This window comes from Bombus bifarius, unplaced genomic scaffold (genome assembly GCF_011952205.1).
Source record: "Bombus bifarius isolate JDL3187 unplaced genomic scaffold, Bbif_JDL3187 scf7180000008584_frag, whole genome shotgun sequence".
Lineage (NCBI taxonomy): Eukaryota > Metazoa > Arthropoda > Insecta > Hymenoptera > Apidae > Bombus > Bombus bifarius.
This window is the reverse complement of record NW_022884739.1, coordinates 1-17,295: the sequence shown is the minus strand read 5'-3', so window position 1 is coordinate 17,295 and position 17,295 is coordinate 1. Positions and strand designations below refer to the sequence as shown.

General features: G+C 45.7%; 3 protein-coding genes across 3 annotated transcripts; all 3 read right to left on the bottom strand.

The window, feature by feature from the left end:
• Window positions 1-1,967: 1,967 nt before the first annotated feature.
• LOC117213264 lies at window positions 1,968-2,494 on the bottom strand. Its single transcript, XM_033458630.1, has one exon. The coding sequence runs from the start codon at window positions 2,490-2,492 to the stop codon at window positions 2,157-2,159; it is 336 nt and encodes a 111-aa protein (XP_033314521.1). The 5' UTR covers window positions 2,493-2,494; the 3' UTR covers window positions 1,968-2,156.
• A 2,064-nt stretch (window positions 2,495-4,558) lies between these two features.
• On the bottom strand, window positions 4,559-7,976 carry LOC117213266. The gene is made up of 5 exons (XM_033458632.1): window positions 7,455-7,976; window positions 7,202-7,381; window positions 6,917-7,124; window positions 4,647-6,739; window positions 4,559-4,564 (listed from the first exon to the last, which is right to left on the bottom strand). Exons 1-5 carry the CDS (start codon window positions 7,974-7,976, stop codon window positions 4,559-4,561), a joined length of 3,009 nt encoding a protein of 1,002 aa, XP_033314523.1.
• Window positions 7,977-8,000: 24 nt separating this feature from the next.
• On the bottom strand, window positions 8,001-8,900 carry LOC117213263 (the record flags this gene model as incomplete). Its single annotated transcript, XM_033458629.1, has 1 exon — window positions 8,001-8,900. A coding segment is annotated over one exon (900 nt), but the record flags the coding sequence as incomplete, so codon positions are not given.
• Between the last annotated feature and the right edge of the window lie 8,395 nt (window positions 8,901-17,295).

Genomic DNA, 17,295 nt, shown 5'->3' with positions numbered 1-17,295 from the left:
TTGAAGTAGCATCTTGGCCCGAACAATCACCGGTGCGAGCAGACCGAGCGGATCGTAAATTTTTGCAATCTCCGAGCTGATGATTCGTTTCGTGACTCTGGAGGGCGTGGGTTTGACTTCGACCGAGTAAAGAATAGAGTCGTCGGATGAATTCCAAAACACCCCCAGCGTCTTCAAGGTTTGCGAGTCGCCCAAAAAATGTTGGTGATTTGTTTCTTCCAAGGAAAGTCCGTGTAATAAGTCATTATCGTTTGACGCCCATTTTCGTATGTTTAAGCCGGCCAGTTGAAGTAAATTGGTGAGTTCTGTTCTGAGCGTGAGGGCTTCGTCCTTCGTTTCAGCTCCGGTGAGAGCGTCGTCGACGTAGAAATCCCGCTGCAGAACCTGTGCTGCACGTGGAAATCGATGTCCTTCGTCCTCTGCCAGTTGCTTGAGGCACCGAATAGCTAGATACGGGGATGCGGATAAACCGAACGTTACAGTGTCAAGCTCATATGTTTCTGTTTCTCCACTCGCGCTGCGCCATAATATCCTTTGATATTTCCGATCCTCTGGTCGTACGAGGAATTGCCGATACATCTTCTCGATGTCGCCAGTGAGTACGTATTGATGAGCGCGGAATCTAATTAATATACAAAATAGATCTTCCTGTAACGTGGGTCCTGTGTGAAGTGTATCGTTTAAGGAGGTTCCGGTAGTGCTTGGTGCCGATCCGTCGAAAACTACACGGAGTTTGGTGGTTTGACTCGATGCTTTGGTCACGCCATGATGGGGTAAATAGTATCCGTTATCGTCGGAGTGGTTGTCATTGACCTTCGTCATGTGTCCCAATGCCAGGTATTCCTGTATTACCGTTCGATATTCTGATTCGAAGCGTTTGTCGTGCTGGAATCGGCGATTGAGTGAGGCGAGTCGTTTACTCGCCAGCGTTTTAGAGGATCCGAGTGACTGAAGCTGATCGTTGAAAGGTAGAGCGACGATGTATCGTCCTTCGCTGGTGCGTCGGGTGTGGATTTGGAAGTGTTCTTCGCATCGTCGATCTGCCTTTGAGATATGTTTAATTGAGGGTCCTTCATCGATTTCCCAAAACCGCGCGAGATCTGCTTGTAAAGTCGTCGTGGATGTGTGAAATATGTTTGTCGCGGTTTGGGAAGTTGGGCTCCCCCCGATTACCCATCCGAATCGCGTCTTTTGCAGACGCAGTCCAGGCTCGTCTGGCTGCGTGAGGTTGACTTGTCCCACACACATCGACGCGAGTGTTGAACCTGAGCTTAGTAGTACATCTATCGGAGCTGGTAAATGAAATCGTGGATCGGCCAATTTGAGATTTTTTGGTATCTCAAGTGTCGAACGATCGATGGGTTCGCTGGGAATTGAGGTTGATATGGTTGGAATGATAAGGAACGTTAATGTCCGCGTGTATGTACCGTCAGTGGAAGTGATCGTGGCCGTGATGTGTCGCTTAGAAGTCGTTGTCAAGGTATCTAGAGCTCCGATTGGGACCGAACATTTGTTTTGCCTTATCTTTAGCGATTTTGCTAATTCCTCGGTAATGAAATTCATACTAGATCCGGTGTCGAGCAACGCTCGACATCGGAGTGGTTGCTGTTTATCATTCAAAATGTTAATCTGCGCTGTGATGATTAGATCATTGGATAATAATTCGGATGCTATTGGTCTGATATGTTCGGTCATCAACGGAGTCGTCGATCGTCGGCGTCATTGGGTATGTGTTCGTCTGTCACTGGGCGGTGGACTTGGAGACGCGGCTATTCGTGGTGTTTCCGATCTGTGGTCTGTTGTGTGCTTTTTGCGACGAGTGGGTGATACGTAGGGTGGCAAAGAAGGTGTTGTGGATCGGCTATTTGATGGGGAAGATTTCGGGCTGGACTTGCTGGAACGAGACCCTGAATGGCGTTTTGTCCTATGCAGCATTGTATGATGTGTCGTTCTCCGCATACGCGACATGATCCTGCGAAACAATGCTTCGTTGCGTGCCCTTTCCCGAGGCAGTTGAGGCATAGTGATGCTCTTTTGACCTCCCGAATGCGTTCGCGAAGGGATTTGGTTTTGAAGGTGTCACATCTCCAAATGGGGTGTGGTCCTTGACAGGTGGGGCATGTTGGAGTAACCTGTGTCGTCGTAAGTGCATGCCCTCATGGTGCGCGTTGACGGACCGGAGTAGTTTGTTCCGGTGATTCTCTTGTTTGTTTGACCGTGGTGATCGGTCTGGAGCTTCGTGCTAATCTCTCTAGGAAGTTTAGTAAATGAATGTACGGAGGCACCTCGTTATTGGGCAGCGTCATTTCCCATTGTTTTTGGATACTTAGTGGTATTTTCGAGAGGATGAGGCTGTTGAGCATAGCACTGGTATCGGGGTAGGATTCTCCTAATTTGTTCAATGCATATATGTGTTGTTTAAATGTGTGGACTAAGCGCCTTAATTCCGTTGGAGATTCCTTGGTTATCCTTGGATAATCAATTATTGCCATGCAGTGACCGAAAGCTGTGTATCGTGTACATTCGAAACTCTCCTTGAGAACGGCTATAGCCTGACTGTAGTTTACATTACTAAGGGGTAACGCGTTTAAACAATCGGCTGCTTCTCCTTGCAGGGCGGACTGCAGGTAATGGAATTTTTGTATGTCAGTGAGACTAGGATTTTTATCGCTTGTGGAGGAAAAGGTATCATAAAACGTGTTCCATTTTTCTAAGCTTCCGTCAAAAGTAGGGAGCCGAAGATCCGGTAATTTAATGGATATCGGATTTAAACTTGCGGATGATGCACAGGTTGGAAGGTTTATGGATGTCGACGGCGAAGCTGTTTGCGCGTTCCTCAGAAGATTTTGTAGCCTTGTGTCTACCGCGACGTACTGGTCCCTTATTTCGAAGCCGCGTGCTTGTTCCTCCTCGTCTAATACTTCTAATTCGAGTTGGATCGCTTCGAATTGACTCGCAACTTCGGTCAGTTGTTTCTCGTAATTCGTTAATAAGGAGTTTTGCTGACTGTCGGATTGCTCGTACTCGTCCAGTCGGTTCGATAAGTATGTGAATCGGCCGCTACAATAGCCTCGTCTCCGACGCAGGGAGATGAGTAGGTCTTCGCTCGTCATCGTTGCCGAGGATAGGAGATGGTCGAAATAAGGAACGAGCTTACCTTACTGTCGTGCTGCGTGAGGTCGCGTGTATGTTTGGTGAGGAACGCCTTGGTCCTTCCCGACGGCCACTCGTTCGGTTGTATTGTTAAGTTGTGAAATTCGTTGCGTTGATGATTGTCCAGCTGCGACGGAAGGCTGCGTGGTTGCGTTCCCTTGCCAATGGGATGTGTTTCTTCGAAGATGACGCGCCTGACGTCACTGGTTTCGCTGTAGTGGATGCTCCTGCTCCCGCTGCTGGTTTTGATAAAGTCACGTGGCACTGTGTGGTCACTGGTAAGTGCACTCTTCACTGGCACGTGATCCGGCTCGAAGGACCAAAATGTTACGACCGTTTGCGGAGAGACGTGATCGCGAGATAGCACGTCAACGAGAGTTGTAAATTCTCGCTACGATTATGTTAATCGACGCCGCGAAATAGTCGTTCCCCTGTTTCGTTTAGGATAACAGAGGTGGTTTAATGAATATAGCACTGTGTTAACACTAATAAATTAACTTTTATTTCAACAACTTATTAATTAGAAGGATATAAATGGAACAACAAAAGAAATGTAACTACGTAATGCGCGATATAAGATATGTATTGACTGTTTGGCTTCTCGAAACGTTCTGCCCGCCTTTCGATTTTTTCCGTTTTTTCTGGAAGGCGACCCCCACTACGTTCGGATCACGCCACATTCTTTTACGCCGGATAAAATAACGGCCACGAATCGAAGTTTCTGGAGGTCGCCCTGCTTAATAAACTATGCGCTTACCACTACAATGTTTGTTTGTCGGGCAGCCGCGACGATCCGCCCGCGACATTGTAGTGCCGCGACCGACGGTTAAGAATATGATCTATGGCAAGCCGCATGGCGTAACATTCTCCCCCCGTTGAGAGGGTACCGATCAAATTAGCGAGATGTGGTTGAAGTTCCTATCTTAGTTCGTCTCGGTGGCTAGTTGTTCGGGTTTCTCGAGAACGGGTTGAATTGGCAGTGGGACAAGCCTTTTGACGGCCCGATCCAAAACGCTCTTTGCCGTCTGAACTGTAGCTGTCCGGATGACACCATCGGCGCCTGGATGAACCTTGATAACTCGGCCCAGAGGCCAATGCATGGAGGGTACGTTGTCCTCTCTGAGGATGACGATTGTGCCCTTTTGGATGCCGTGTCCACCCTTGCTCCACTTATTTCGGTTGGTTAACTCGTTCAAATACTCCTTATGCCAGCGGTTCCAAAAATGCTGTTTAAGCTGTTGGATATGCTGCCATCTGGAGAGTCGGTTCGATGGAATGTCTCTGAAATCTCGATCACGTAAGCACATTAGTGAATCGCCAATGAGAAAATGTCCGGGAGTGAGGACTAGGAGATCATTTGGATCGGTGGAGATAGGAGTTAGCGGGCGGGAATTGAGGACTGCTTCTATTTCTATGATGAGAGTGTTCAATTGTTCAGAGGTGAGTAACTCGTTGCCGGCTACACGCCTGAGGTGGCGTTTGAATGACTTCACCGCTGCTTCCCATAGCCCACCGAAATGCGGTGAATGAGGGGGAATGAAGCGCCATTCGATTTGTTTGTCGGCTAAAAATGCGGTTACTTTTTCCTTGTGATCGTCCGATTGTAATAGATCGTGAAGCTCTCGTAATTCGTTGCTTGCTCCTCTGAAGTTGGTGCCGTTATCAGAATGGATGGTGGAGCAATACCCTCGTCGAGCGATAAATCTGCGAAGAGCGGCGATGAAGGCTTCGCTAGTGAGATCGTCAACGAGCTCGATGTGTACCGCTTTAATTGCTAGGCATACGAAAATGGCTACGTATACCTTTATCTGACGACGGTTACGATCTCGTTTTTCCTTGATGTGGAACGGCCCGCAGTAATCGACGCCGACGTTTGTGAATGGGCGAGATTCCGTTACTCGCGCCTCCGGCAGATTACCCATCACGTATTCTACCGGCGGTGGTTGAGCGCGGCAGCAGCGGACGCAGCCTTTGATCGCCCGCCATACTTGACTTCGACCGTCGACGGGCCAGTATCTTTGTCTTACTGCGTATAACGTAGCCTGCGTTCCGGAATGCATGTGGATCTTGTGCTCGTGTTCTATGATGCGTGTTGTAACGGATGACTTGGGTAATACTATGGGATGTTTCTGGGCGAAGGTCATCGACGAATGACTGAGTCGACCCCCGACTCGCAATATTCCTTCCTTGTCTATGAACGGATTGAGTCGCGTGAGCTTACCCTTTATCGCCGCGTTCCGATCTTTTTGGAGTGTACGAATTTCCTCGGAGAAATGGATGTTTTGCAACAATTTTATCAGTTTATTGTGCGTTATGCGTAACTCGGTAACGGTTAGGGGTGCCGCTCGGTTCCTTTCCTGTCTCCAACGGAGGCAACGAGCTATGATTCGTATCAACTTGGGCCAGGATGAATACCTTTCCAACAAACTGTAATCGGCGGGGTTTGCGGACAGACAAATCGCCCCTTTCTGCTCCGGTACTTCAATTTGCGGTGTTAGAGCCCATGTCGGCCAATAGCCTTCCGACTGGTAGAGCCATGCAGGACCGTGCTGCCAGATGGTTGGGCGCAGGAACTCTTCGGGTGTTTGGCCGCGTGATATTAAGTCCGCGGGATTGTCGTCGGTAGGAACGTGGCGCCAATCGCGGATGCTGGTTTTTGTTTGAATTTCGGAGACTCTGTTAGCGACGAATGTTTTAAGGGTGTGAGGTGATGTATTGAGCCAATGGAGGACGATAGTGGAATCGGTCCAATAGATAGTTCGAGTAATTTTTTGTGATAGGGCTTGTTGTACTGTTGACATCAGGGACGTAAGAAGGAGTGCTCCGCTCAGCTCGAGCCGAGGAATGGTCTGGCACTTGAGTGGGGCGACTTTCGATTTTGCGGTTAAAAGTTGGGTCCAAGCACGGCCGTTGATGGTAAGGGTTCGGAGATAAACACAGGCTCCGTAAGCCTTTTCGCTGGCATCGCAGAAACCATGCAGTTCAATTTCCATAGCGGACTCGATTATTGCTTTGCGTGGGAACCTGACGTTGTTTAATAAGGGTAATTGGGCATAGTACCTTTCCCACTCTGTATGTAACTCGATCGGAAGTGATTCATCCCAATCGATTTTCGACGACCATATTCGTTGAAGTAGCATCTTGGCCCGAACAATCACCGGTGCGAGCAGACCGAGCGGATCGTAAATTTTTGCAATCTCCGAGCTGATGATTCGTTTCGTGACTCGCGAGGGCGTGGGTTTGACTTCGACCGAGTAAAGAATAGAATCGTCGAATGAATTCCAAAACACCCCCAGCGTTTTCAAGGTTTGCGAGTCGCCCAAAAAATGTTGGTGATTTGTTTCTTCTAAGGAAAGTCCGTGTAACAAGTCATTATCGTTTGACGCCCATTTTCGTATGTTTAAGCCGGCCAGCTGAAGTAACTTGGTGAGTTCTGTTCTGAGCGTGAGGGCTTCGTCCTTCGTTTCAGCTCCGGTGAGAGCGTCGTCGACGTAGAAATCCCGCTGCAGTACCTGTGCTGCACGTGGAAATCGATGTCCTTCGTCCTCTGCCAGTTGCTTGAGGCACCGAATAGCTAGATACGGGGCTGCGGATAAACCGAACGTTACAGTGTTAAGCTCATATGTTTCTGTTTCTCCACTCGCGCTGCGCCATAATATCCTTTGATATTTCCGATCCTCTGGTCGTACGAGGAATTGCCGATACATCTTCTCGATGTCGCCAGTGAGTACGTATTGATGAGCGCGGAATCTAATTAATATACAAAATAGATCTTCCTGTAACTTGGGTCCTGTGTGAAGTGTATCGTTTAAGGAGGTTCCGGTAGTGCTTGGTGCCGATCCGTCGAAAACTACACGGAGTTTGGTGGTTTGACTCGATGCTTTGGTCACGCCATGATGGGGTAAATAGTATCCGTTATCGTCGGAGTGGTTGTCATTGACCTTCGTCATGTGTCCCAATGCCAGGTATTCCTGTATTACCGTTCGATATTCTGATTCGAAGCGTTTGTCGTGCTGGAATCGGCGATTGAGTGAGGCGAGTCGTTTACTCGCCAGCGTTTTAGAGGATCCGAGTGACTGAAGCTGATCGTTGAAAGGTAGAGCGACGATGTATCGTCCTTCGCTGGTGCGTCGGGTGTGGATTTGGAAGTGTTCTTCGCATCGTCGATCTGCCTTTGAGATATGTTTAATTGAGGGTCCTTCATCGATTTCCCAAAACCGCGCGAGATCTGCTTGTAAAGTCGTCGTGGATGTGTGAAATATGTTTGTCGCGGTTTGGGAAGTTGGGCTCCCCCCGATTACCCATCCGAATCGCGTCTTTTGCAGACGCAGTCCAGGCTCGTCTGGCTGCGTGAGGTTGACTTGTCCCACACACATCGACGCGAGTGTTGAACCTGAGCTTAGTAGTACATCTATCGGAGCTGGTAAATGAAATCGTGGATCGGCCAATTTGAGATTTTTTGGTATCTCAAGTGTCGAACGATCGATGGGTTCGCTGGGAATTGAGGTTGATATGGTTGGAATGATAAGGAACGTTAATGTCCGCGTGTATGTACCGTCAGTGGAAGTGATCGTGGCCGTGATGTGTCGCTTAGAAGTCGTTGTCAAGGTATCTAGAGCTCCGATTGGGACCGAACATTTGTTTTGCCTTATCTTTAGCGATTTTGCTAATTCCTCGGTAATGAAATTCATACTGGATCCGGTGTCGAGCAACGCTCGACAACGGATTGGTTGATGTTTATCATTCAAAATGTTAATCTGCGCTGTGAGGACTAGATCATTGAACCGTAATTCGGATGCTATTGGTCTGATATGTTCGGTCATCAACGGAGTCGTCGATCGTCGGCGTCATTGGTTGTGTGTTCGTTTGTCAATGGGCGGTGGACTTGGAGACGCGGCTGTTCGTGGTGTTTCCGATCTGTGGTCTGTTGTGTGCCTTTTGCAACGAGTGGGTGATACGTAGGGTGGCAAAGAAGGTGTTGTGGATCGGCTATTTGATGGGGAAGATTTCGGGCTGGACGTGCTGGAACGAGACCCTGAATGGCGTTTTGTCCTGTGCAGCATTGTATGATGTCGTTCTCCGCATACGCGACATGATCCTGCGAAACAATGCCGCGTTGTGTGCCCTTTCCCGAGGCAGTTGACGCATAGTGATGCTCTTTTGACCTCCCGAATACGTTCGCGAAGGGATTTGGTTTTGAAGGTGTCACATTTCCAAATGGGGTGTGGTCCTTGACAGGTGGGGCATGTTGGATTAACCTGTGTCGCCGTAAGTGCATGCCCTCGTGATGCGCGTTGACGGACCGGAGTAGTTTGTTCCGGTGATTCTCTTGTTTGTCTGACCGTGGTGATCGGTCTGGAGCTTCGTGCTAATCTCTCTAGGAAGTTTAGTAAGTGAATGTACGGAGGCACCTCGTTATTGGGCAGCGTCATTTCCCATTGCTTTTGGATACTCAGTGGTATTTTAGAGAGGATGAGGCTGGTGAGCACAGCACTGGTATCGGGGTAGGAGTCTCCTAATTTGTTCAATGCATATATGTGTTGTTTGAATGTGTGGACTAAGCGCCTTAATTCCGTTGGAGATTCCTTGGTTATCTTTGGATAATCAATTATTGCCATGCAGTGACTGAAAGCTGTGTATCGTGGACATTCGAAACTCTCCTTGAGAACGGCTATAGCCTGACTGTAATTTACATTGCTAAGGGGTAACGCGTTTAAACAATCGGCTGCTTCTCCTTGCAGGGCGGACTGCAGGTAATGGAATTTCTGTATGTCAGTGAGACTAGGATTTTTATCGATTGTGGAGGAAAAGGTGTCATAAAAAGTGTTCCATTTTTCTAAGCTTCCGTCAAAAGTAGGGAGCCGAAGATCTGGTAATTTAATGGATATCGGATTTAAACTTGCGCATGATGCACAGGTTGGAGGGTTTATGGATGTCGACGGCGAAGCTGTTTGCGCGTTCCTCAGAAGATTTTGTAGCCTTGTATCTACCGCGACGTACTGATCCCTTATTTCGAAGCCGCGCACTTGTTCCTCCTCGTCCAATACTTCTAATTCGAGTTGGATCGCTTCGAATTGACTCGCAACTTCGGTCAGTTGTTTCTCGTAATTCGTTAATAAGGAGTTTTGCTGACTCCCGGATTGCTCGTACTCATCCAGTCGGGTCGATAAGTATGTGAATCGGCCGCCACAATAGCCTCGTCTCCGACGCAGGGAGATGAGTTGGTCTTCGCTCGTCATCGTTGCCGAGGGTAGGAGATGGTCGAAATAAGGAACGAGCTTACCTTACTGTCGTGCGGCGTGAGGTCGCGTGTATGTTTGGTGAGGAACGCCTTGTTCCTTCCCGACGGCCACTCGTTCGGTTGTATTGTTAAGTTGTGAAATTCGTTGCGTTGATGACTGTCCAGCTGCGGCGGAAGGCTGCGTGGTTGCGTTCCCTTGCCAATGGGATGTGCTTCTTCGAAGGTGACGCGCCTGACGTCACTGGTTTCGCTGTAGTGGTTGCTCCCGCTCCCGCTGCTGGTTTTGATAAAGTCACGTGGCACTGTGTGGTCACTGGTAAGTGCACTCTTCACTGGCACGTGATCCGGCTCGAAGGACCAAAATGTTACGACCGTTCGCGGAGAGACGTGATCGCGAGATAGCACGTCAACGAGAGTTGTAAATTCTCGCTACGATTATGTTAATCGACGCCGCGAAATAGTCGTTCCCCTGTTTCGTTTAGGACAGCAGAGGTGGTTTAATGAATATAGCACTGTGTTAACACTAATAAATTAACGTTTATTTCAACAACTTATTAATTAGAAGGATATAAATGGAACAACAAAAGAAATGTAACTACGTAATGCGCGATATAAGATATGTATTGACAGTTTGGCTTCTCGAAACGTTCTGCCCGCCTTTCGATTTTTTCCGTTTTTTCTGGAAGGCGACCCCCACTACGTTCGGATCACGCCACATTCTTTTACGCCGGATAAAATAACGGCCACGAATCGAAGTTTCTGGAGGTCGCCCTGCTTAATAAACTATGCGCTTGCCACTACAATGTTTGTTTGTCGGGCAGCCGCGACGATCCGCCCGCGACATTGTAGTGCCGCGACCGACGGTTAAGAATATGATCTATGGCAAGCCGCATGGCGTAACAGAGATATTTCGACGTTTAAGCGCTAGTTGAACTCCATTTTACACTGCAAACGCAATGCACTACGATTTAAGCGTCGAAACAAGCAAAATAGCTTGCAAATCGCGAAGATTTCGTATATTTTGATGAAATCTAGCCGTCACTTCCTTCCCATTGGAGATATTTCGACGTTTAAGCGCTCGCTGAATTCCATTTTACACTGCAAACGCAATGCACTACCGTTTAAGCGCCAAAACAAGCAAAATAGCTCGCAAATCGTGAAGAATTGGTCGATTTTGATGAAATCTAACTGTCATTTCCTTCCCGTTGGAGATATTTCGACGTTTAAGAGCTCGTTGAACTCCATTTTACACTGTAAATGTAATGCAATACCCTATAAGCGTCAAAACAAGGAAAATAGCTCGCGAATCGTGAAGATTTGGTCGATTTTGACGAAATCTAACTGTCATTTCCTTCCCGTTGGAGATATTTCGACGTTTAAGCGCTCGTTGAACTCCATTTCGCAGTGCAAGTGCAATGCACTACCATTTAAGCGTCGAAACAAGCAAAATTGCTCGCAAATCGCGAAGATTTCGGATACTTTGATGAAATCTAGCTGTCACTTCCTTCCCGTTGGAGATATTTCGACGTTTAAGCGCTCGTTGAACTCCATTTCACAGTAATAATGCAATGCACTACAGTTTAAGCGTCGAAACAAGCAAAATATCTCGCACATCGCGAAGATTTCGTTTATTCTGACGAAAAATAGCCGTCACTTCCTTCCCGTTGGAGATATTTCGACGTTTGAGCGCTCGTTGAACTCCATTTCACAGTGCTAATGCAATGCAAAACCATTTAAGCGTCGAAACAAGCAAAATATCTCGCAAATCGCGACGATTTCGTGTATTTTGACGAAAAATAGCCGTCATTTCCTTCCCGTTGCAGATATTTCGACGTTTAAGCGCTCGTTGAACTCCATTTCACAGTGCTAATGCAATGCACTACCATTTAAGCGTCGAAACAAGCAAAATATCACGCAAATCGCGAAGATTTCGTTTATATTGACGAAAAATAGCCGGCATTTCCCTCCCGTTGGAGATATTTCGACGTTTAAGCGCTCGTTCAACTCCATTTCACAGTGCTAATGCAATGCACAACCATTTAAGCGTCGAAACAAGGAAAATATCTCGCAAGTCGCGAAGATTTCGTCGATTTTGATGAAAAATAGCCGTCATTTCCTTACCGTTGGAGATATTTGGACGTTTAAGCGCTCGTTGAACTCCTTTTCAAAGTGCTAATGCAATGCACAACCACTTAAGCGTCGAAACAAGCAAAGTAGCTCTCAAATCGCGAAGATTTCGTCGATTTTGACGAAAACTAACTGTCATTTCCTTCCCGTTGGAGATATTTCGACGTTTAAGCGCTCGTTCAACTCCATTTCACTGTGCTAATGCAATGCACAACCATTTAAGCGTCGAAACAAGCAAAATATCTCGCAAATCGCGAAGATTTCGTTTATTTTGACGAGAAATAGCCGTCACTTCCTTCCCGTTGGAGATATTTCGACGTTTGAGCGCTCGTTGAACTCCATTTCACAGTGCTAATGCAATGCAAAACCATTTAAGCGTCGAAACAAGCAAAATATCTCGCAAATCGCGAAGATTTCGTGTATTTTGACGAAAAATAGCCGTCATTTCCTTCCCGTTGCAGATATTTCGACGTTTAAGCGCTCGTTGAACTCCATTTCACAGTGCTAATGCAATGCACTACCATTTAAGCGTCGAAACAAGCAAAATATCACGCAAATCGCGAAGATTTCGTTTATATTGACGAAAAATAGCCGGCATTTCCTCCCCGTTGGAGATGTTTCGACGTTTAAGCGCTCGTTGAACTCCATTTCACTGTGCAAATGCAATGCACTACAGTTTAAGCGTCGAAACAAGCAAAATGTCTCTCACATCGCGAAGATTTCGTTTATTCTGACGAAAAATAGCCGTCATTTCCCTCCCGTTGGAGATATTTCGACGTTTAAGCGCTCGTTGAACTCAATTTCACAGTGCTAATGCAATGCACAACCATTTAAGCGTCGAAACAAGCAAAATATCTCGCAAATCGCGAAGATTTCGTTTATATTGACGAAAAATAGCCGGCAATTCCTCCCCGTTGGAGATGTTTCGACGTTTAAGCGCTCGTTGAACTCCATTTCACAGTGCTAATGCAATGCACAACCATTTTAAGCGTCGAAACAAGGAAGATATCTCGCAAATCGCGAAGATTTCGTCGATTTTGATGAAAAATAGCCGTCATTTCCTTACCGTTGGAGATATTTGGACGTTTAAGCGCTCGTTGAACTCCTTTTCAAAGTGCTAATGCAATGCACAACCATTTAAGCGTCGAAACAAGCAAAGTAGCTCTCAAATCGCGAAGATTTCGTCGATTTTGACGAAAACTAACTGTCATTTCCTTCCCGTTGGAGATATTTCGACGTTTAAGCGCTCGTTGAACTCCATTTCACTGTGCAAATACAATGCACTACAGCTTAAGCGTCGAAACAAGCAAAATATCTCGCACATCGCGAAGATTTCGTTTATTCTGACGAAAAATAGCCGTCATTTCCTTCCCGTTGGAGATATTTCGACGTTTAAGCGCTCGTTGAACTCCATTTCACAGTGCTAATGCAATGCACTACCATTTAAGGGTCGAAACAAGCAAAATATCACGCAAATCGCGAAGATTTCGTTTATATTGACGAAAAATAGCCGGCATTTCCTCCCCGTTGGAGATGTTTCGACGTTTAAGCGCTCGTTGAACTCCACTTCACAGTGCTAATGCAATGCACAACCATTTAAGCGTCGAAACAAGCAAAATATCTCGCAAATCGCGAAGATTTCGTTTATTTTGACGAAAAATAGCCGTCATTTCCTTCCCGTTGGAGATATTTCGACGTATAGGCGATCGTTGAACTCCATTTCACAGTGCTAATGCAATGCATCACCATTTAAGCGTCGAAACAAGCAAAATATCTCACAAATCGCGAAGATTTCGATCATTTTGACGAAAAATAGCCGTCATTTCTTTCCCGTTGGAGATATTTCGACGTTTAAGCGCTCCTTGAACTCCATTTCAGAGTGCTAATGCAACGCACTACCGTTTAAGCGAAGAAACAAGCAAAATAGCTCGCAAATCGCGAAGATTTCGGCGATTTTGATGAAAACGAGCCGTGATTTCCTACCCGTACGAGATATTTCGACGTTTAAGCGCTCGTTGAACTCCATTTCAGAGTGCTAATGCAATGCACAACAATTTAGTCGTGGAAACAAGGAAAATATCTCGCAAATCATGAAGATTTCGTTTATTCTGACGAAAAATAGCCGTCATTTCCTTCCCGTTGGAGATATTTCGACGTTTAAGCGCTCGTTGAACTCAATTTCGCAGGGCTAATGCAATGCACAACCATTTAAGCGTCGAAACAAGGAAAATATCTCGCAAATCGCGAAGATTTCGTGTATTTTGACGAAAAATAGCCGTCATTTCCCTCCCGTTGGAGATATTTCGACGTTTAAGCGCTCGTTGAACTCAATTTCACAGTGCTAATGCAATGCACAACCATTTAAGCGTCGAAACAAGCAAAATATCTCGCAAATCGCGAAGATTTCGTTTATATTGACGAAAAATAGCCGGCAATTCCTCCCCGTTGGAGATGTTTCGACGTTTAAGCGCCCGTTGAACTCCATTTCACAGTGCTAATGCAATGCACAACCATTTTAAGCGTCGAAACAAGGAAGATATCTCGCAAATCGCGAAGATTTCGTCGATTTTGATGAAAAATAGCCGTCATTTCCTTACCGTTGGAGATATTTGGACGTTTAAGCGCTCGTTGAACTCCTTTTCAAAGTGCTAATGCAATGCACAACCATTTAAGCGTCGAAACAAGCAAAGTAGCTCTCAAATCGCGAAGATTTCGTCGATTTTGACGAAAACTAACTGTCATTTCCTTCCCGTTGGAGATATTTCGACGTTTAAGCGCTCGTTGAACTCCATATCACTGTGCGAATGCAATGCACTACAGCTTAAGCGTCGAAACAAGCAAAATATCTCGCACATCGCGAAGATTTCGTTTATTCTGACGAAAAATAGCCGTCATTTCCTTCCCGTTGGAGATATTTCGACGTTTAAGCGCTCGTTGAACTCCATTTTACAGTGCTAATGCAATGCACTACCATTTAAGCGTCGAAACAAGCAAAATATCACGCAAATCGCGAAGATTTCGTTTATATTGACGAAAAATAGCCGGCATTTCCTCCCCGTTGGAGATGTTTCGACGTTTAAGCGCTCGTTGAACTCCACTTCACAGTGCTAATGCAATGCACAACCATTTAAGCGTCGAAACAAGCAAAATATCTCGCAAATCGCGAAGATTTCGTTTATTTTGACGAAAAATAGCCGTCATTTCCTTCCCGTTGGAGATATTTCGACGTATAAGCGATCGTTGAACTCCATTTCACAGTGCTAATGCAATGCACTACCGTTTAAGCGAAGAAACAAGCAAAATAGCTCGCAAATCGCGAAGATTTCGGCGATTTTGATGAAAACTAGCCGTCATTTCCTTCCCGTAGGTAATATTTCGACGTTTAACCGCTCGTTGAGCTCCATTTCACAGTGCTAATGCAATGCACCACCGTTTAAGCGTCGAAACAAGCAAAGTAGCTCTCAAACCGCGAAGATTTCGTCGATTTTGACGAAAACTAACTGTCATTTCCTTCCCGTACGAGATATTTCGACGTTTAAGCGCTCGTTGAACTCCATTTCAGAGTGCTGATGCAATGCACAACAATTTAATCGTGGAAACAAGGAAAATATCTCGCAAATCATGAAGATTTCGTTTATTCTGACGAAAAATAGCCGTCATTTCCTTCCCGTTGGAGATATTTCGACGTTTAAGCGCTCGTTGAACTCAATTTCGCAGGGCTAATGCAATGCACAACCATTTAAGCGTCGAAACAAGCAAAATATCTCGCAAATCGCGAAGATTTCGTTTATTTTGACTAGAAATAGCCGTCACTTCCTTCCCGTTGGAGATATTTCGACGTTTAAGCGCTCGTTGAACTCCATTTCACAGTGCTAATGCAATGCACAACCATTTAAGCGTCGAAACAAGCAAAATATCTCGCAAATCGCAAAGATTTCGTTTATTTTGACGAAAAATAGCCGTCATGTACTTCCCGTTGCAGATATTTCGACGTTTAAGCGCTCGTTGAACTTCATTTCACAGTGCTAATGCAATGCACAACCATTTAAGCGTCGAAACAAGCAAAATATCTCACAAATCGCGAAGATTTCGTCTATTTTGACGAAAAATAGCCGTCATTTCCTTCCCGTTGGAGATATTTCGACGTTTAAGCGCTCGTTGAACTCCATTTCACAGTGCTAATGCAACGCACTACCATTTAAGCGTCGAAACAAGCAAAAAATCTCGCAAATCGCCAAGATTTCGTGTATTTTGACGAAAAATAGCCGTCATTTCCTTCCCGTTGGAGATATTTCGACGTTTAAGCTCTCGTTGAACTCCATTTCACAGTGCCAATGCAATGCACTACCATTTAAGCGTCGAAACAAGCAAAATATCTCGCAAATCGCGAAGATTTCGTTTATATTGACGAAAAATAGCCGGCAATTCCTCCCCGTTGGAGATGTTTCGACGTTTAAGCGCTCGTTGAACTCCATTTCACAGTGCTAATGCAATGCACAACCATTTAAGCGTCGAAACAAGGAAAATATCTCGCAAATCGCGAAGATTTCGTCGATTTTGAAGAAAAATAGCCGTCATTTCCTTACCGTTGGAGATATTTGGACGTTTAAGCGCTCGTTGAACTCCTTTTCAAAGTGCTAATGCAATGCGCAACCATTTAAGCGTCGAAACAAGCAAAGTAGCTCTCAATTCGCGAAGATTTCGTCGATTTTGACGAAAACTAACTGTCATTTCCTTCCCGTTGGAGATATTTCGACGTTTAAGCGCTCGTTGAACTCCATTTCACTGTGCAAATGCAATGCACTACAGTTTAAGCGTCGAAACAAGCAAAATATCTCGCACATCGCGAAGATTTCGTCGATTTTGACGAACACTAACTGTCATTTCCTTCCCGTTGCAGATATTTCGACGTTTAAGCGCTCGTTGAACTCCATATCACAGTGCTAATGCAACGCACTACCATTTAAGCGTCGAAACAAGCAAAATATCTCGCAAATCACGAAGATTTCGTTTATATTGACGAAAAATAGCCGGCAATTCCTCCCCGTTGGAGATGTTTCGACGTTTAAGCGCTCGTTGGACTCCATTTCACAGTGCTAATGCAATGCACAACCATTTTATGCGTCGAAACAAGGAAGATATCTCGCAAATCGCGAAGATTTCGTCGATTTTGATGAAAAATAGCCGTCATTTCCTTACCGTTGGAGATATTTGGACGTTTATCGCTCGTTGAACTCCTTTTCAAAGTGCTAATGCAATGCACAACCATTTAAGCGTCGAAACAAGCAAAGTAGCTCTCAAATCGCGAAGATTTCGTCGATTTTGACGAAAACTAACTGTCATTTCCTTCCCGTTGGAGATATTTCGACGTTTAAGCGCTCGTTGAACTCCATTTCACTGTGCAAATACAATGCACTACAGCTTAAGCGTCGAAACAAGCAAAATATCTCGCACATCGCGAAGATTTCGTTTATTCTGACGAAAAATAGCCGTCATTTCCTTCCCGTTGGAGATATTTCGACGTTTAAGCGCTCGTTGAACTCCATTTTACAGTGCTAGTGCAATGCACTACCATTTAAGCGTCGAAACAAGCAAAATATCACGCAAATCGCGAAGATTTCGTTTATATTGACGAAAAATAGCCGGCATTTCCTCCCCGTTGGAGATGTTTCGACGTTTAAGCGCTCGTTGAACTCCACTTCACAGTGCTAATGCAATGCACAACCATTTAAGCGTCGAAACAATCAAAATATCTCGCAAATCGCGAAGATTTC

Bases quoted from the DNA above. Each gene is read 5' to 3' on its own strand.
- LOC117213264 (XM_033458630.1), bottom strand. From the start codon at position 2,492: ATGGCAATAATTGATTATCCAAGGATAACCAAGGAATCTCCAACGGAA.
- LOC117213266 (XM_033458632.1), bottom strand. From the start codon at position 7,976: ATGACCGAACATATCAGACCAATAGCATCCGAATTACGGTTCAATGAT. The intron at 7,382-7,454 runs GTAATCGGGGGG...CTTTACAAGCAG, and splicing joins AAAAGACGCGATTCGGATGG to ATCTCGCGCGGTTTTGGGAA. The intron at 7,125-7,201 runs GTAAACGACTCG...ACGGTAATACAG, and splicing joins ATCCTCTAAAACGCTGGCGA to GAATACCTGGCATTGGGACA.